This window comes from Mobula hypostoma, chromosome 8 (assembly GCF_963921235.1).
Source record: "Mobula hypostoma chromosome 8, sMobHyp1.1, whole genome shotgun sequence".
Taxonomy (NCBI): Eukaryota; Metazoa; Chordata; class Chondrichthyes; order Myliobatiformes; family Myliobatidae; genus Mobula; species Mobula hypostoma.
The window spans coordinates 149195047-149216502 of NC_086104.1; the positions used below are offsets into that span (position 1 = coordinate 149195047).

The 21456-nt window shown below is 44.5% G+C and overlaps 1 protein-coding gene across 1 annotated transcript in view; it reads right to left on the reverse strand.

The window, feature by feature from the left end:
• The window catches only part of LOC134351039 (G protein-coupled receptor kinase 5-like), a 227338-nt gene that overhangs the window by 139376 nt on the left and 66506 nt on the right, over positions 1-21456 (reverse strand). Inside the window, exon 2 of the mRNA XM_063057030.1 lies at positions 16906-17001. Within this exon, the coding sequence (XP_062913100.1) occupies positions 16906-17001 (96 nt within the window). The remainder of the gene's footprint in view (positions 1-16905; positions 17002-21456) is intronic.

Genomic DNA, 21456 nt, shown 5'->3' on the forward strand with positions numbered 1-21456 from the left:
AATCCCTTTTCATTTGTTACGTTCACAGTTAATGCTGTCTGTACTGTTCAATTACATTCCTGCACATCAATATCTCTGCTGCCACTCTTGTGGCTCTCTGAGACGGATTACCGGTACAATATTTTTATTATAGGCCCTTCCAGTCCTGCCGTCCAGCAACTCCCAATTTAACAGGCCAGGCAGCATCTCTCGGAAGAGGTACAGTCGACATTTCGGGCCGAGACCCTTCATCAGGACTAACTGAAAGAAGAGATAGTAAGAGATTTGGAAGTGGGAGGGGGAGGGGGAGATCCAAAATGATAGTAGAAGACAGGAGGGGGAGGGATGGAGCCAAGAGCTGGACAGTTGATTGGCAAAAGGGACATGAGAGGATCATGGGACAGGAGGCCCAGGGAGAAGGAAAAGAGGGAGGGGGGAAGCCTCCTGTCGCATGATCCTCTCATATCCCTTTTGCCAAAGTCTTCTCCTATCATTTCGGATCTCCCCCTCCTCCCTTCAAATCTCTTACTAGCTCTTCTTTCAGTTAGTCCTGACGAAGGGTCTCGGCACGAAACGTCGACTGTACGTCTTCCTCGAGATGCTGCTTGGCCTGCTGCGTTCACCAGCAACTTTTATGTGTGTTGCTTGAATTTCCAGCATCTGCAGAATTCCTCGTGTTTGCGTTTTTAAACCCCCAATTTAACCCTTGTTTTACCCGGGACAATTTACAACGACCAATTATCCTACCAACTGGTACGTGTTTAGACCGTGGAGGGAAACCCACACGGTCACGGAGAGAACGTACCAACTCCTTACACGCAGCGACGGGATAATTGAGCAGCTTCCTCACCCAACCTGGCCCCTCCCTCTCCAGTAGCAAAAGAACACCTGCACTGTAGTCCTTCCTCCTCGAGCCCCTGCGGTGGCTTCATTGCACCGAGCTCAAAAGCACATTGGTGAGCTTCCGCACTGCTGGCTGGCCCCGCAGCTACAAACCAGATCCTACGAGCTCCTTTCCCCTTTAAATTCCTAACAATTATTTCCTCTCCCACCACCCCCCACCCCAGCAGAAACAAAACAGAGGACTGTGTTAAATGCCATTTCTCTTAAACAGCGGCACACCTTCAAAAGTTTGCAGCCAGCTTCATTTTTAAATGGGCCTTGCAAAGTTTTAAGTGAATTGACTGCAGTGTTGCAGCTGCAAAACCCAAAGTTTAAAATTCAAAGTAAATTTATTATCAAAGTAGGTACGTGTCACCATATACAACCCAGAGATTCACTTCCTTGCAGGCATTCACAGTAGAACAAAGAAATACAATAGAATCAGTGAAAAACTACACACAGCCCAATGTGCAAAAACTGTATAAACATAAAAAAAATAATAAGTACATAATACTAAGAACACGAATTGTAGAGTCCTGGAAAGTGATAGATTAGATTATGAAATCAATTCAGTGTTGAGGTGACTGAAATTATCTACACTGGTTTAGGAGCCTAATGGGTGTAGAGCAGTACGGCAGCATAGTGGTTAGCACAACGCTTTTCAGTACAAGCGATCTGGGTTCAGTTCCCATGCCTGCCTGAAAGGAGTTTATATGCTCTCCCCGTGAACTGGTGGGTTTCCTGCGGGTGCTCCGAACGCTTATCCCACCATAGAAAAAAAAACGCCATCGAAAATAAACTCGATGCTAAGAGAGCTGGAGAGGAAACACACAGCCATAGTGATGTACAGCACAGAAACAAGCTCTTCACCACCACCTCCACGGAAACACGAGGAAATCTGCAGATGCTGGAATTTCAAACAACACACACAAAAAATGCTGCTGAACGCAGCAGGCCAGGCAGCATCTCCAGGAAGAGGTACAGTTGACGTTTCGGGCCGAGGCCCTTTGTCAGACTAACTGAAAGAAGAGCTAGTAAGAGATTTGAAAGTGGGAGGGGGAGGGGGAGATCCAAAATGATGGGAGAAGACAGGAGGGGGAGGGATGGAGCCAAGAGCTGGACAGTTGATTGGCAAAAGGGATATGAGAGGATCATAGGACAGGAGGCCCAGGGAGAAAGAAAGGTGGAGGGGGGAAGCCCAGAGGATGGGCAAGGGGTATAGTGAGAGGGACAGAGGGAGAAAAAAGAGAGAGAAAAAGAAAGTGTGTATATAAATAAATAACGGATGGGGTACGAGGGGAAGGGGGGGCATTAACGGAAGATAGAGAAGTCAATGTTCATGCCACCGGGTTGGAGGCTACCCAGATGGAATATAAGGTGTTGTTCCTCCAACCTGAGTGTGGCTTCATCTTGACAGTAGAGGAGGCCGTGGGTAGACATGTCAGAATGGGAATGGGACGTGGAATTAAAACGTGTGGCCATCTTTATGTGTGTTGCACCTCCACGGATCTCTCTTTACCCAGCCACTCAAATCACATTAGGTCCGCATACTCTCACTTGTAGATGGGAATTGTGCGGTTACTTTTGTGCTGTAACGGCCTTCTGAGGGAATTTAAATTTGACTTCTCCCTTCAGCTCATTGCACTGGCCACATCTCCTTGTGTGGAACGAGCTGCCAGTGGAATTGCTGAGTGCAAGTTCGATTTCAACACTCACGAGAAATTTGGATAAGTACAGTACTGCGCAAAAGTCTTGGGTATATAAGACTTTTGCACAGTACTGTAATTGCCAACGTGAAGAAGAGAGCGAGTTTGTAAAGGTCAATTTATACTTGTGTGTCAAATGTATGCCGTAGCCGTGTACCCTACACTGTACTCTACACCGAACCTTACACTGTAGCCTCACCCGCACCTCTCCCAAAATGTAATTATGCATTGCGGCGACGCAGACCACAACAACTGTGATTGGTCCACTTGGTAGCATCACATTTCCTCCTACGCTGCAATAGTTTTCCATTGGGCGACTGAAGGGCAGGGAAGGAACTCTGGCTGTAATGCTTTCCATAAAGCTTTACGGACCTCCGCAATTCTGGAGAACCCTGTGCTTGACGCCAGTTTGTAGCTAGCTGCTACAGCCTGTTGACTTCCACCTAAAGCTAAAACTCGAATGGCAATTGCCAATCTCTGAGTATACTGTGCGTACACTGATGCGAAATAAATGGTTGGAGACGATGAACTAATTCGTCAAATCTACCTGCCGACATCTGAAAATATCTGAAATGTATTTCCTCGTCCATGTCTCTCAGTGGCCGGACAAGCACAGAAAATTCACCCTCCGTCAGTTTCAGTCGCCATTGTTTGAAGTTTGAGTTTCTTTGTGTTGAGTTTCAACAGGAAGAAACTCAACACAGTGGCATAGAAACCCCACCGCCAACTAGCGTTTTGGCGGTGAATTGCAGAGCAATGCAGACACACCAACGCACAAGTATAAATGCTCACAACGGCGTAGCCCACTTGCGTAGGCTACGGCGTAAGCTAGTACGCACAAGTATAAATCAGCCTTTAATCTGGAGGGAGCGAAGGATGTCAGGAATGGTGAGGGCAAAACGCTGTGGGAGGGGTGTGAGACAGGTGGCAGTGAAGGAGTGCTGGGGGGGGGGAGGGGAGGGTGGCACGGGTGCAGGCACACCCAGCCCTGAGACACCAGGAAAAGTCATTTGATTCCAAGCAATTGGTTTGATTATTCGGCCCATCTTCATTTCAAAGACGTTTGCAAGAGAGACATGAAGTCACTGAAAATGAACGTCGAGAGGTGGGAGGACATCGCAAGCGATCGCTCTCACTGGAGGCTGGAATTACGCAGAGGTCTAAAAAGAGGAGAAGAGAAGCTGAGGCTTGCTGCTGAAGAAAAGCGCCCTCGTTGGAAAAACAGCACCAAGACAGCACTGGAGGACAGCGCCTTCAAGGTGCAGTCACTGCAGCCGAGACTGTCACTCCCGTGTGGGCCTCTACAGCCACAACAGACGCTGCTCTAACACAGACTGAAGCAAGACCTTGCAGGCGCAGATCCATGGTCTCGCGAGACTAACGGATGCCACCATTACAGAATGGCTCTCTGGTGCTTCCCGCTCTCTCCCCTTTTCCCCAACATGATTCCCCTCTCCCTGACCCTTTTCCACTCTCAGTCCGCGATAGCGACCCATATTGGAATCAGGTCTATCATCACTCACACTCACGTCATGAAATTTGTTTTTTTTAAAAAACAGCAGTACAGTGCAATACATAAAATTTTTATTCTACTGTGCAAAAGTCATCGTCCATCTGGCTTCTTAACCAATTGCCTTCATTCTGTCTCCAGTTAACTGTTGCCACTGGATGTTGTTTCTCTTTATCTACCTTGACTCTTATTTTTAGCTTCCGTCGTTTTGCTTGAGCGTTTTCTGTTTAGTCACCCCTTGATGAGGATTTGAAGACAGTATCCATCAGTGGGATCCAGTCCCTTTCCATACCAATGATGACACATGAAAAAATGGTACCTCAGCAATCTCCCCACTCTCTCCCATCCCACAACAACCATTACACACAGGAAGGGTTTGTGTGTGTGTAAAGGTCAAAATCGGGTTTATTACCATAGACACTCAATGGCTACTTTTTAGGTACCTCCTGTCCAACAACTGAACCTCTTGACCATGTCTGCATGCTTTTATGCATTGAGTTGCTGTCACACAATTGGCTGATTAGAAATTTGCATTAACGAGCAGGCGTACCTAATAAAGTGGCCACTGAGTATATGCTCATGGTCCTCTCCTGCTCTAGCGTTTGCACTTCAAGGTTTGACGTGTTGAGCGTTCAGAGATGCTCTTCTGCACACCACTGTTGTAACGTGTAGTTATTTGAGTTACTGTCACCTTCCTGTCAGAGTGAACCAGCTTGGCCATTCTCCTCTGACCTCTCTCATTAAAAAAAAAGCATTTTTCACTCACAGGGCATTTTTTGTTTTTCACATCATTCTCAGAAAACCTGAGAGATTGTTGTCTGTGAAAATCCCAGGAGATCAGCAGATTCTTAAAAACTCAAACCACCCTGTCTGGCACCAAAATCATTCCATGGTCAAAGTCACTTCAATCACATTTATTCCCCATTCTGATGTTTGGTCTGAATAACAACTGAACCTCTTGACCATGTCTGCATGCTTTTATGCATTGAGTTGCTGCCACGATTGGCTGATTAACGAGGTGTACAGGTGTACTTAATAAAGTGGCCAATAAGTGTATGATAACCTGGAATGAACTACCTTTCAATGACTGTGTAATTGCCTTAAGGGAACTGGATCAAGTCTTGAAGAGCACAAATTGCAGGACTGTGCGGAAAGACCAGAAGAATGGAACTAATTGAAAAGATCCGTGAAGCAGCCAGCACTAACATGACACCCCTCCTACGTTGCAACATGCTATGAATCATTTTCACTTACAGGGACATATAAATGTCATTTTTTTCAATCTGTGCTAAAAGGAAAACTTATTCAGCACTCCCCGTCCCCTCATCACCACAACATGGGTGGGTGAAATAGTTCTGCTGACACCAAGACACCAACTTAGTGATGCAGCTCCATTTATCTTTCTGCCTTTCACGTCTGTCAGCGCTGGATTAGCTCCAATTGAATTTGTTGAGATGGACGGGCAGATGTTGTGCTTACACAATTCAGCACAAAGCTAGTCACAGGCTGCAAAGTTACGGAATACTCTTGGGCTAGCACAGACCAACCCAGTGCGAGCTACGTGCTGGAGAACAGCTGGCAGAAAGGAGCCAGCTGCTTCCGTGTGATAGACATGAGAGATTCTGCAGAGATTGGAAATCCAGAGCAACACACACACACGTGCACGCGCGAAATGCCGGAGGAACCTGGCAGGGCAGCCAGCGTCTGCGGAGGGGAACAAACAACATACCCTTTCTTAGATGAGGGGCTCAAAATTGTGAGCAGTTTTGAGCCCCCCATCTTAGAAAGGATGGGCTGAAACTGGAGAGGGTTCAAAGGAGATTCATGAAAATGATTCCAGGATTGAACAGCTTGTCATGTGAAGAGTTTTTGATGGCTCTGGGCCTGTATTCACTAGAATTCAAAAGAATGAGGTGTGACGTCACTGAAACCTATTGAATGGTGAAAGGTCTCCATACAGTGGATGTGGAAAGGTTGTTTCCTATGCTGCGAGAGTCTAAGACCAGAGGACACAGACTCAGAATAGAGGGATGCCCTTGTAGAACGGAGATGAGGAGGAATTTCTTCAGCCAGAGAGTGGCGAATCTGTGGAATTCATTGTCACAGTCCACTGTGGAGGCCAAGTCATTGGGTATACTTAAGGCAAAGTCTGATCTATTCCTGATTAGTCGGGGCATGAAGGGATACAAAGAGAAGGGAAGAGAATGGGGCCACCAGGAAAAATGGATCAGTCATGATGAAATAGTGGAGCAGACTCGATGGACCAAATCGCCCAATTTTGCTCCTGTATCTTATGGTAATGCAAGAGCTTATTCATATTTTGCCCATTTTCCTCTGAACATACTGACACAATTCTACACTGCCACCATAGCGAGCACCCTCACAGCAGCCATTGCTGTCTGGCTTGGCGCAACACCCTCTCACAATACACAGAAACAATAACCAACTATCAGGACCGCAGAACAGGTTATTGGCTGCAGTCTACCACCACTGGAGAACCTGCACGTGTCCAGGATAAAGTGGGCACGAAAGTTCATTACAGACATTACCCGACCCTGCAAACTGTCTTCTCCGAAAGCTCCCTTCCAGAAAGCAGCATAGGACTATTAAAACAAATACTGTACTCCAAACCATCTTAAAATCCATTGTCCCCCACCCTCTCGAGCAGTTAATCTGATCAGCCTTTCCAGTTAGCCCCCAAATCCAATACCCCAGTCACTGTACTGTAAACATTTTAAACTACTTTTTATAATGCTGTTTACGTTGTAAATACATGCTGGTATTTATGCATTTATGCACATTTTATTCCATATCTGTACTTTAACCTCAAACTTTATTTTTATATAATTCTTATAATTGTTGAGTCTTGTTTTTCGTTGCATGTCACATCAACACACCACAGCAAATTCCTAATATGTGTAAATGGATATGGGAAATAAAGTTGATCTTTAAAAGTCGTTATTTTCCAGAAAAAGGTTCATTATTTCCATTCCGTGTTTACCAGCTAAGTCTGCATTCATTCTTTAAGAAACCAAGTCATGTTTATTTCTGGTTGATGGCAATAGGGAAACCGAACTGAAAAAGGAAGCCAAGACTGAACTGAGCGTCCGAACAATCTGCTTGCGGCAGAAACTACACTGCAGTGGACAGGAAGGCTCTACAACGGGTACTCAGAAACTGCCAACCAATCACCACCGCCAGCCTACCCGCCATCAAGCATCAAGGGCACTATATTCAGAACAGTGCTGAAAGAAGGGCAGGAATAGCAATTACTTATTGAGGTACAGTGCAAAACCGGCCCTGGAGCTGCTCTGCCCAGTAATCCCTCCGATTTAATCCTAGCCCAATCACAGGTCAATATACAATGACCAATTAAACTACCAACTAGTATGTCTTTGGATTGAGGGGGGAAACCAGAGCACCCACTGAAAGCCCACACGGTCACGGGCAGAATGTGCAAACTCCTTAACGGCAGGAATTGAACCTGAGGCGCTGGTACTGGGAAGCATTGTGTTAACTACTGCGCTCCCGTGCCGTCCCACAAAGGATCCCACTCGCCCATCTACTTATTGACTGTTTGTCCCACTTCCATCAGGAAGGAGGTTACGTAGCACCCACGCCAGTGCTGCCGGTCTCAAAGACAGTGACTTTCCCCAAGCAGTGAGGCTGATCAACACCTCCACCCGCTAACCCCTTATCATTTCCTGTCAGAGTCACTTTATGTACAAACACTTCTGTGCCTAGAAACACGTTATGTACATATGATTAATCTATGTATACAAGCTACCTAGTATATTTATATTTATTCCATTTAATTTTTATTATTGTGCTCTTTATCTTACCGTGTTTTTTTTGTGCTGCATCGGATCTGGAGTAACAATTATTTCATTCTCCTTTACACTTGTATATTGGAAGTGACGTTAAACAAACGAATATCTCTCTCTCTCTCCCAATATATCGTTCTCTCTATTTCTCTCCCCCAATAAATAAATAAATATATATACACACACACACACGCACATACATACGCACACATATATATACATATATACACACACGCACACATATACACACACACGCACACACACACATACACACGCACACACATACACATATATACATACATATATATACACATATATATATACACGTGTATATACATACATACATATACATACATACATATACATACATACATATACATACATACATATACATACATACATATATACATACATACATACATATACATACATATACTCATACATACATATACACATACATACATATACACATACATACATACATATACATACATATACATACATACACATACATACATACATACATATACATACATACACATATACATACACATATACATACATACATACACATATACATACATACACACATATACACACATACACACATATATACATACATACATATATATATACATACATACATACATACACACACACACATATACACACACACATATACACACACACACACATTTACACACACACAATATACACACACACACATATACACACACACACATATACACATACACACACATACATATATATATATAGCTGTTTTGCAAAAGGCATCGTGAGATAGAATCTGACCTGTAGTGTGAGGTTAGTGGGTGACATCAGTCACAGCAAAGGCCACAGACCCACGTTAAAACTAACGGAACACAACGTGATAATCTGCAACTAATCACCAGGGAGTTTGGGTCAGCATGTGTTTGAAATACTAACAAGATAACTATGAAGTTACTGGGTAGTGTCCTTCAGAGGTTCCCCTCTGCCTTTCCCAGCTCGGTCTCGGTGACCTGCCCTGTTAAACTGATTGGAGGCGCTCCAAAACAACAGCTCCATCCCATCATTGATACCATGGGAGTGACCTCGAGAAATAACATCCGGCCAAAAATAGCGTACCCCTGCAGAGTTGAGAAGTTCAAAGTGTTTTTTTTTAAAACTGGTGTTGCCTCTTCCCTTGGTTCAGCGTGTAGTGTACCGCCGGCTGTCTGGGATGAGCAGACCGCAGTATCAAGATAAACACAATGACTACGACATTCCTCCTTGAAAACAACAATCTCTCTCTTAAAGGGTTCTAGTCTGAGCATTCACACCCATTACTCATCGACTCCCTGATGAATCAAAATTTGTCTTTCATTGTTCCACTTCAGCAGGAGATGATAATTTGCTGGATGATATTTCCTGTACCATTAATCATTCCATCATTATGAAATGGTTAACAGCTTGCCACCGACTATAAAGTGTTTGCACGTTCTCACCGTGATGGCTCTGGTTTTCTCCCACAGTCCAAAGGCATACCGGCTGGTCGGTGAATTGGTCACTGAAAATCGTCCCCTGATTAGGCTAGGGTTAAATCGGAGGATTGCTGGGTGGCGTGGCTCGAAGGGCTGGAACAGCCTTCTCCGTGCTGAGTCTCAATAAAAAAAAATGAGCTAACGATCTACTGGGGAGGTGAAGCAGTGGTAAAATTACCTAATTAGCAGCCTTTTTTCTACCCCCACCACAGAATTGTCTGAGTTTAAATTCATTATTAAATCAATTTGTAAATTAACAAGTAGATAGTCTCAGTAATATTCATTACGAGACTATTGAATAGCTAGAAAATAAACACCCAATTTAATTTCTTTTAAACCTTTCTTCCATGGTCCACTCTCCTCTTCTGTCAGGTTATTTCCTCCTTCAGCCCTTTACTATTTCCACCTATCACCTCCATTTCTCACTTCATCCTCCAGCTTGCACTCCTTCCCCTCTCCCCAATCTTCTTATTCTGGTTTCTTCCCCGTCCCCTCCCAGTCCTGATGAAGGGCCTCAGCCTGGAGCATCGACTGTTTATTCCTCTCCACAGATGTTGCCTGACCTGCCGAATTCCCCCAGCATTTCCAGCATCTGCAGAATCGCTTGTGTTTGTGACATCTAATTTGCTAATGTTCTATCATCCTTTCCTAGCTTGGCCTAAAGAAATTTGTTTTATTGAGAACAAAGCACGGTAACAGGCCCCCCCAACTGAATGAGCCCATACCACCCAAGTGACCAATTAACCTACAAACCCGGACATTTTTTGGAGGAAACCGGAGCACCCGAAGGAATCCCAGCATGATCATGGGGAGAATGTCCAAATTCCTTACGGACAGTGGCAGGAATGGAATCCAGATCACTGGCACCGTAAAGTCCACTACACTAAAGCTGACTCCAGACCAACCAATGCAGTTGATCTTTTAACTATGTGTCAACTGATCAGCCTTGGAGCACAGAGAAATCTTGGTGGTCCAAGTCCAAAATTCTCTGAAAGTGGCCACAGAGGATAGACCGGGTGGTAAAGGTGGCATATGGCATGTTTGCTGTTATTAGCTGAGTTCAAGGATGAGGAAATTATGCTGCAGGTTTATAAAATTCTGGTGAGGCCACATCTGCAGTACTTTATTTATTTATTGGGATACAGAGTGGAGTATGTCCTTCCAGCTCTTTGAGTCGCACAGCCCAGCAATCCCCCAGTTTAACCCTTGCCTAATCACAGGACAATTTACAATGACCAATTAACCCACCAACCGGTACGCCTTTGGACTGTGGGAGGAAACCAGAGCACCCGGAGGAAATCCATGCGGTCACAGGGAGAACAAACACCTTACAGACAGTGGCGGGAATTGAGCTCGGGTCGCTGGTACCGTAAAGCGTTGCACTAACCACTATGCTACCGTGTTGCCCATTCAATTCCGGTCGTCCCATTGTAGGGAGGATACGGAGGCTTTCGAGAGGGCTCTGAAGAGGTCTACCACGATAATCCCGGATCTGAGGGTATGTGCTAGAAGTAGGGGTTGGACAAACCTGGATTTCTTTCTCTGGAGTGAGCAGAGGCTGAGGAAAGACCGGAGAGGAGATTATAAATTTGAGAGGCATAAATAGATAGCCAGTACCTTTTCCCTCAGGGTAGTATATCCAATCTTGGAGAGCCTGCACTTAGAGTGAGAAGAGGGAAGTCAAAGGAGATGCACCAGGCAGTTGTTTTTTTTTTAAAATAGAGAGAGAGATGGTTGCCAAGAATGTGCTGCCAGGTGAGGCGATGATGGCAAACATTACTGAAGCACTTAAAGATGGATTTTGTTAGGCACGTGACAATGCAGAGAAAGAATGGTAGGCTGACGGGATTAGTTTAGATTAGATTAGATTATGAGGACACGCAGTCCTCTTTTATTGTCATTTAGTAATGCATGCATTGAGAAATGATACAATGTTTTTCCAGAATGATATCACAGAAACACATGACAAACCAAGACTGAAAAACTGACAAGAACCACATAATTATAACATATAGTTACAACAGTGCACAGTAATATCATAATTTGATAAGAACTGACCATGGGCATGGTAAAGTCTCAGAGTCTCTCGAAAGTCCCGTCATCTCATGCAGACGGTAAACCTCCAGCGCCGCAAACTTGCCGATGCAGCATCCCGGAAACATCTGACCACAGTCCGACTCCGAGTCCGTCCGAAAACTCTGAGCCTCCAACCAGCTCCCCGACCCCGATGCACCGAGCACCATCTCTGCCGAGCGCTTTGACCCCGGCCCCGGCAACAGCCAATAGGCAAGGCCGAGGATTTGGGGCCTTCCCCTCCGGAGATTCTCGATCGTGCAGTAGCAGCGGCAGGGAAGCGGGCATTTCAGAAGTTACTCCAGATGTTCCTCCATGCTTCTTCATGTCTGTCTCTATCAAATCAGGATTGTGCACGGCATCCTACTTCAATACGACAACCAATTCGGAGCGGCTGCGCTTGCTGCATCGCGCCGCCATCTTCTCCTCCCTCCCTCCTTAATCAGTCATTCGGGCGCTAACAGTAGCATAGTGGTTAGCACGTTGCTATTACAGGTCAAGGCCTTCCGAAGTTAAATTCTGACATCTTCTGTAAGGAGTCTCTGTACGTCCTCCCCATGGAATGCATGGGGTTTTCCCCAGGAGCTCTGGTTTCCTCCTACAATCCAAAGACGAACCGGGTAGGTTCATTGGTCATTGTAAATGGTCCTGTGATTAGGTTAAAGTTGATTCGATTTTTCAGGGTGGGGGAGGGTGCTGGTGCCCCTTATACCCTGTATCGCTAATAAGTTACTAGTTAAATTCGTTCAGCTCAACATTTTGGGCCAAAGGGCCTGTTCCTGTACTGATCTATTTCAACTTTGCATATGCCAGCCGTGCATGCAGCCTGGTGCAGCCGTTCCGATCTATTCTTACTTTCTTCTTCTTACTTTTTAATTTACGTTATTTTTTGTATTTTTTTTCTCACGGTAACACGTCGAAGCTGCACCCTCTCTAACATGCTGGTAGAGAGAGTTTTATTTGGGTTTTCTTTAGCGCTGGAAATGGTTACATCCCGACACGTGTGACAGAAGCAAGGTCGCATGGTGTATTCCACAGACCAGCAAATGCCAGCCGGTTTAGCGAGCAGAGCAGCGGACACCCCTGCTGAAATCCGGAGGAAAACACACAGAGGATGCAGAGGGGGATCACAAAGCCAAGAAAAGAGGACCGGGTCGAGACAACAGAGACTTTTGGAGAAGAGGAGTTCGGTGGGTAATACCGTTCAGGCTGACTGGAAGTGCACTGAGAGCAGTAAACGTAAAGGAGTTGAGTGCTTACTGTTCTGGTTAACAACGGATGGTGCAATCTGGGGTATATTACGATTGAGGAACGTGTTTGCAGACTGGATATTGAACTTCTTACTGTTGGACTTCGGCCACATTCCACCGAGATACAACACTTGGCGGCACGGGAGGTCGTTCCTGCCTGTGGCCATCGAATGTGCAGCTCCTCCCGTGGAGGGTCAGACACCCTGAGCCAAATAGACTGGTCCTGGACTTATTTTCCATCTGGTATAGTTTGCATTTTGTTGTTTTTTTTTTGTTGGGCGTTTTTTTGTATTGCTATATTTACGCTCCATTCTTGGCTGTAACGAAACCAAATTTCCCTCGGAATTAATAAAGTATATCTACCTATCTATCTATCTTTTCTATTACCTAGTTTGGCCTAAGAGTGACTCCAGACCTGCCAATGCAGTTGACTCTTCACTACGTCCAGAGTACAGGGGCAATTGGAAATGAGGTGATGCTGAAGAGAAGAGCAGGATGGATCAAAGAGGTAAGAAGATAAAACACTGAGATTATGTTGAGTCAGAAGATCAGTCATGGTCTTGTTGAATTGTAGGACGGACTCAAGGAGGCAAAGGAGCCCTGTTCACAAGAAAGCTTCATCCATCGTCAAGGACCCCCATCATCCAGGCCAATGCTCTCCTCTTGTTACTGCCATGAGATCAGGGGTTCCCAATCTGGGGTCCACGGACCCCTTGCTTAATGGTCTGGTCCATGGCGTAACAAAGGGTGGGACCCCCTGCATGAGATACAGGAAGCCCAAGGTCTCTCACCACCAGATTCGGGAGCAGTTATTATCCTTCAACCATCAGGCTTCTGAACCAGGGTGGATAACTTCACTCACCCCATTACTGAAATGATTCCACAACCTAAGGACTCCATAACTTATGTTCTCAATATAATTTATTATTATTTGTACTTTTTTGTATTGGCACAGTTTGTCTTATTTTGGACATTGGTTGTTCGTCCATTTTTGTGTATAGTTTTTCATCGATTCCATTATATCTACTGTGAATGCCCACAAGAAAATGAATCAGGGTAGTATATGGTGACATATACATAATTTGATAATAAGATTGAACTTTAAGCTTTGAACTTTGAATGGCCTTCTCTCCTATTTCTCCCGTGCTATGAATCATCCTCCCAGGAAGGTGCTGCCCTTCATCGATCAGTTTTACTCAAACTCTGTCATTATGACACTGAGTCTGTCAGAGTTTGCTGAGCATATCTAGGCTGTTCTGTTCCTCACACTGCAGCAGTGATTACATTTTGAAAACATGCCATAACATCCTTTGGGACAAGCAGAGACTCAAAATTCTGGCATCTGGATGAAGTTCAACAAGGTCTCCACCTTCTCAGGAGATCTATAGATAATAGCATGAGAAATATGAGTGGAAACTGCCCATTCAGCCCCACTAGGCCTGTCCCACAGTTCACAATCACCCTCGGGTTTACTGTCTCTGACGCAAGTCGTGAAATTAGTTGTTTTCAATAAATAATGAGAAAAAAATTAACAAGATTGTTCCTCAATTTTGAAAAAATTATGTTTTGTTATTTAGTTACTTATTTATTGACTGATTGAGACACCTTCTATGCGTCTAATACTCACTTTTCCCCCTTTCACATTATCGTGCCATATACATTCTTTGCTACCGTTACCTCTTTCATGTGTTTCGACTTGTACCCCAGGGTTTCTTCGTTTAACAACTCCCCCCAGGGTCCTGCCATTCACCATCCTGACCTAGTTTAACTTCCCAAAATGCACCACCTAACACTTGTCCAGCTAAAAAGCAAATCAAAAACGCCCAAACACTAATCCCTCCAACCTACACAATGTTCATATCTCTTCATCTTTTTTACATACGTGTGCCTATCCAAACATCTCTTAAAAGCCCCTAATGTATTTGCCTCTACCACCACACCAGGCAGCGCATTCTAGACATTCACGACTCTGAGTAAAAAAACTTACCCCTCACATTCCCTCTGAACCTACCCCCCTCATCTTCAATGCATGCCTTTTTGTATTGGACATTTCTACCCTGTCTACTCTATCTCTGCCTCTCATAATCTTATAAACCTCTATCAGATCTCCCCTCAGCCTCTGCTACTCAAATGGATTTAGTGCACCCAATGGCACATCTCTCCTTAGGTTATGCTGGATGACACATTTCGCGGTAAGTTTCGATGGAAACGTGATAAATGAATGAATCTGAATCAACTCCACCCAGATTCCACCCCTTACACGCAGAGCAGGGGCAATTTACCGAGGTCCATCAACCTACCAACCTGCATGTCTTTGTGACGGGGGAGGAAACTACTCACCCAGGGGAAATCCACACAGTCACAGGGAGAGGTTGAGATCACCGGAGGTCAGCGTTGCACCTGAGTTTGCTGAATCCGAGCGGCAGCAGCCCCACTGGCTGCATCAACATGGCAGCCTAGTTGCCCGCTCAGCTGCTTCACGATTAAGGCAGAGTGAAAAGATAAAACCCAAGTACACTTGGGTGCAAGTGAAAAGCAGTGATCCAGACCACCAAGAATTCCATGACGCTATGTTAAAACTTCTCATCATTGATTGGTTGGTTGTCCATCATTTCTGACTTGTGACAGATTTGTGCAGTTCTGTGGTGTGTTTGTAGCTGAGTCCAAGATGTGAGTGACATAGACGTCCACAATAAAGACACGAAACCTGCACTGGATCTGGAATTGGAGATGCTGCCTTTGCTTTCCCTCTTCGTCATAATTACTGTAACTGCATTTATCTAGACGCCCGAGAAGACATCTTGCTGAACTTGAAGGCCATCAGGCATAAACACGGGGATAATTTCAGTTTCAGATTTGGTCAAAGTGCCACCGATTCCACGTCACCAACAGATAGACAGAAAATTTTGTTTATGTAAATAACAAATTTTGGAGTCTTCCCAATGCAGCTCAACTTCATTTCTACAGAACGGCCAGCATCTGCGTTAACCAGCGAACTGCCAAGGACCTGACCTGTGTATCTCTGAATTCAACATTTCACCAGCTGCCAGTGTTATGTTTTGTAACTTCAAAACATTAAATTAATTCAAAGGAATATATGGGAGTCCAAAGTGCAGGTGCATCTTTAAGGGAGGTGCACATGTATCATGAGATAGCAATCAACTTACTTTTATATAATACCTGTAAGTTAATTAGTTAACCAAACAAGAATGCTAAATCTAATCTATAAAAATAAAAAGTGTTATACACATACATATACATGTATATATACACACACACAAGATTACTCAAACATTACTTAAATATTAAATACACAACAGCCAGCATGAGCTCTTTGCAAGCTCAGAGCTGCTCAAAATTCCACTGGGCTCCATCACATCCATCACTGGGGCACCAGGTCTGCCCTTCTTACCAGTACCTGTCCCATCATCTACTCACCAATCAAAATGCATATCCTCACCTTTGTCTTCAACTCATCACAAGGTAACACACTTGTTATCTTCCCTCTCTCACCCCCACCCTCTCTTTCTCTGATTTATTTTCCCACTCAACCCCATTCTCCTGCCTTTTCCCCATAACCTTTGACACCCTGACTAATCAAGAACCTATCAGCTTCCATTTTAAATATACCCAATGACTTGGCCTCCACAGCCATCCGTGCAATAAATTCCACAGATTCACTACCCTCTGGTTAAAGAAATTCATCCTCATCTCTCTTCTAAATAGATATCCTTCTATTCTGAGGCAGTGCCCTCTGGTCTTAGACTCTCCCACTATAGGAAACATCTTCTTCACATCCACTCTATCTAGGCCTTTCAATATTTGATAGATTTCAATGAGATCCCCCCCACCCCATTCACTTAAACTTTAATGAGCATAACCATCAAACTCTCCTCATACATTAATCCTGGGATCATTCTTGTGAACCTCCTCTGGATCCTCTCCAATGGCAGCTCGTTCTTTCTTACATAAAGGGCTCAATACTGCTAGTGCCAGTCTGACTAACACCTTATAAAGCCTCAGCATTACATCCTTGATTTTATATCCTAGTCCTCCTCAAATCAATGCCAATATCACATTTGCCCTCCCTTACGGCAGCTAAAATGCAACGGTTCTTGATCGTGAGTCCTTGCAACAGCGCTAGCTGGTTCCACTCACCCAAAGTTTTTCGGAGATCTTCACATTGATTGATTTGAGGAAATCGAAGGATTTCTTTCCACTTCTTGCTTCTTCCTTTCCGTTTCCCTCCCCCACCTGTAAATTTAGAAGGAAAATGAGTTAAGGCTAAGATACAGTCTTAAGATCAGTGACATCATTTTGCTAAGTGAGATCAATCTGTTCAGGAGATGGCTCTGTGGCACTGAAGGAGGGAGTAAAGTGGTCACAACCAAATCACTTGCAGCTTGATCTTCTAGATATAAACTTTTGGAGCCAGTTATGCCTGGTGGTGTCACGAGCCTTTGGTCTTTCTCAGTACCAAAGACACACACCAAAGATGGGAAGAAGATGATTGAAGCCTACCTCAGAATAGAAAGACGTACCTTTAGAAGAGAGACGAGGAGTTTCTTTAGCCAGAGGGTGATGAATCTGAGAAGTTCTTTGCTACAGACTGCTGTGGAGATCAAGTCAATAGGCACACTTAAAGCAGAGGGTCTTGATTAGTAAGGGCATCGAAGGTTACAATGAGAAGGGGTTGAGAGGGTTAATAAACTGACCATGATGGAATAGAAGTGCAGACTTGATGGGGCTCAGTTGCCTAATTTTGCTCCCATGTCTTATGTCTTTGGTCTTTCTCACACCAAAGATGGGAAAGAGGTCAAAGTGTTGCAGAAACAGAAGTCGAGGCAGAGTGCTCAAACATATGGTGAGCAGACTGAAAATCATTGTTTGTGTGTCAAAAACCTCCTTAGATTAACTCAGGCTGCTCATAGCAGTTATCTGAAAATGCATTCCAAACCTGCTCTTTACTTTGATATCATTCCTCCTCAGAGAAGGCAATGTCTAATATGGAGAGAACTGTCTGTTAAATTCTACTTTACCACAAGCCCTGCTGCTCTCCAAAAGGTTTGAGCTCCAAATGGAAAACATTGTCTTCTCATTTCCCTATTGATCCATGAGAGATCTTTCAAATCAATAAATATCTGCACATATTAGAGTAATTGTCCTAGGACCAGCATGTAAGTGCCATTACAAAGTAGCGCCTCTACTTTCTTAGAAGTCTTCACAGATTCAAGTCATCTAAAACTTTGACAAACTTTAGTAGTTACACAGTGGAGAGTATCCTGACTGGCTGCATCACGGCCTGGTCTGGAAACACCAGCACCCAAGAATGGAAAAGTCTACAAAAACTGGTGGATACAGCCCTCCCCACAATTGAGCGTATCAACAAGGAGTGCTGCCACAAGAAAGCAGCATCCATCTTCAAGGACCCCCACCATCCAGGTCGTGCTCTCTTCACACATCAGGGAGGTGGTGCAGAAGCCTTAGATCACACAGCACCAGGTTCAGGGACAGTAATTACCCTTCAACTGTCAGGCTCTTGAACCAGCATGGATAATTTCACTCGAGTCAAAACTGAACTGATTGCACAACCTATAAATTCACTTTCGAGGACTCTACAACTCACGTTCTCAGTATTATTTATTTTCACAATTTACAGTTTGTCATCTTTTGCACATTGTTTGCCCATCTATGCATGTAGTTTTTCATTGGTTCTATTGTATTTCTTTGTTGTACTGTGAATACTTGCAAGAAAATGAATCTCGAGGTAGTGTATGGTGACATGGACACATTTTGATACAAATTTACTTTGAACTTTGAAAACACACTCAGTGGTCACTAGATTAGGTGTAGGCGGTACGTGGTTTTCTGCTATTGTGGTCCATGTACTTCAAAGTTCGACGTGATGTGTGTTCAGAGATACTCTTCAGCACACCACTGTTGTAACACAGTTATTTGAGTTACTGCTTCCTTCCTGTCAGCTTGAACCAGTCTGGCCGTTCTCCTCTGACCTCTCTCTCAATAACAAGGCGTTTTCACCCACGCTACTGCCACTCACTGGATGTTTTGCCCCCCCCCCGCCCCACACCGCTCTCTGTTAACTCTAGAGAGCGTGGTGCATGAAATTTCCAGGAGATCAGCAGTTTCTGAGATACTCAGGCCACCCCATCTGGCACCACCAATCAATCTACGGTCAAAGTCATTTAGATCACATTTCTTCCCCATCCTGAAGTTTGGTCTGAACAGCAACTGAACCTCTTGACCATGTCTGCATGCTTTTATGAGTTATTAGTATTATGCACTGAGTTGCTGCCACGTGATTGGCTAAGTAGCTAGTTGCATTAATGAGCAGGTGTATAAGTGGACCTAATAAAGGAGCTACTGAGTCTGGCTGGTTTTTAAGAGATGCTTACAAAACGTGTAGATGTGATGGTCAAGTTCAAGACACAGGAAAACATGTTGAATTCATTCCAAAAGTTTTATTTTTATTAATTATACCAAAATGAACCAAGTATCTTATGGGAACTGGTGATAACTTATGAGTTCACTCAGCCCCACCTAGAACTGCATCGTTATCGCCGAGCCTTTTTCCTCCCCCTTAGCAATGACCTAGTTCATTATTGGACACACCAATCTAGTCCCAAGGAATCAGTTGGTGTAAGAAATATGCACTGCGTACGTCAGTAATGTCCAGCTATCAATAGCTAGGATTACCACCTAGAATCAGGCCATTCAGTTTCCTACAACAGGGCTGCGGCACACTTCAAAGTTCAAAGTAAATTTATAATCAAATTGTGTAGGTATCACCACATACTACCCCTGAGCTTTTCATTGATTCTGTTTGGTTTCTTTGCTCTACTGAAAATGCCTGCAAGAAAATGAATCTCAGGGTAGTACGTGGTGACAGAAATGCACTCTGATAATAAATTTACTTTGACTGTTTTATAGACAGTAATAATCATTTTAATTTGAATTTATTCACTGTCTTGTAAAAATTTGATGTTTGCATTGCGTGCATTTTTGTCTTAACAAACTTCTGTAGTTTTGTTTAAAAAAAAAAGGAGCCTGTTGGTTGAAGGCTAATAACTGTTCCTGAACCTGGTGATGTGGGACCCAAGGTTTCTGCACCTCCTTCCTGACGGCAGCGGCGAGAAGAGAGTTTGGCCTGGATGATGGGTGTCCTCGATGATGGATGCTGCTTCCGCGTGGCAGTGCTCCTTGGAGAAGCGTTCAATGGTGAAGGACGAAAGCTCATTTTCGAAATAAGTTCCTCAACATTGCTGCTTCAAGGACAAATCCACCAGCTCCCAAGTAAGATCTAGGCACAGAAGACGGCAGATGCTAGAATCTGGGACAAGATCTGAAATGCTGAAGGAAACCAGTACATTCAGCATCATCTGTGGGGTGAGAGGAATTGTCTGCACTTCGGGTGGTGACCACACATCAAGAGTGAGATTAAAGAGAGTAGATAGCTAGCTAACTAGCACCAGCCTGTCTCACCCAACCCCTCTCTGTTATACCAGCCACCTTCTGTCTCCACTCTCAGTCCTGATGCAGGACCCCAGCCTGAAACATCAACAATTCTTCCCCACCCCCGCCCCACTGCGCACACAGATGCTGCCCGACCCTTTGAGTTCCCCCAGTGGTAGGTTTGTCATTCCATTTCTTGAGTAAGATGGCATACCAACACAGTCCAAGGGAAAGCTGTGCACCAGCCCAGTCACCAGACTTTAAGTTTGAGTCAAATAATCCGACAACCCAGTACAGAGCCCAACTCCATTCATTGCGTTGAATCTTTTGTCCTTATTTAATATCTCCTAATTTTCACTGACAACTTCCTCCCACCCGTATTCCCCAGAAGGTGGGGACGCAAGTTCAGTTGCTTTCACCAATCGTCATCACTGCTGGGTGTGCCTAGACAATGCCGGCCAAGATTTGACCAATTCAACTGCAGGGCCATACTGCCGAGTGAAATTCTGCCTGGATAATTACCGTTGAGTGCATTTCCTGTCAGACGAGCACAGGGCAATCAGAAACTATCGCTGGGACCAGTTTCATATTACATACATTGAGAAACATTATTTTATTGAGATACAGCATGGAATAGGCCCTTTCAACCCTTTCAGACGCACCCAGCAACCCGAGCCTAATCGCGGGACAATTTACAACGACCATTCAACCTCCCAACCCGTACGATTTTGAACTGTGGGTGGAACCTGAAGCACCCAGAGGAAACCTGCGTGGTCACGGGAAGAACATACTAACTTCTTACAGACATCAGGAATTGAGCCCGTGATGCAGGTACTGCAAAGGGTTGTGCTAACCACTACGGTATCGTCGTGCCCCTGTGCATTGACTATGGTGTTGGCTGACTACAGGCGAGTCGGGATAGTTGGGGGCATTAAATGGAATACTACACTGGAAAAGTGCAAGGGCTTCATCTTATGGTACCCCTCATGAGCTATGATGTAAGTGGGAGCCCACCAACCTCTGGACCAAAAAGCAGCAGGTTCAATTCCCACTTTGACCATCAAGCACAAAAAAACCCAAGGTTAACACACCAAGCGCAGTACTAAGAGCGCCCTGAACTGATCGATTTCCAGCATTTACAGAACCTCTTATATTACCATGGGCCAATCTTAATCCATCTCAAAGAATTGCCCTCTCTTGTCCTAGGATTCAAATCACTGAATCTACACTGTACTAATT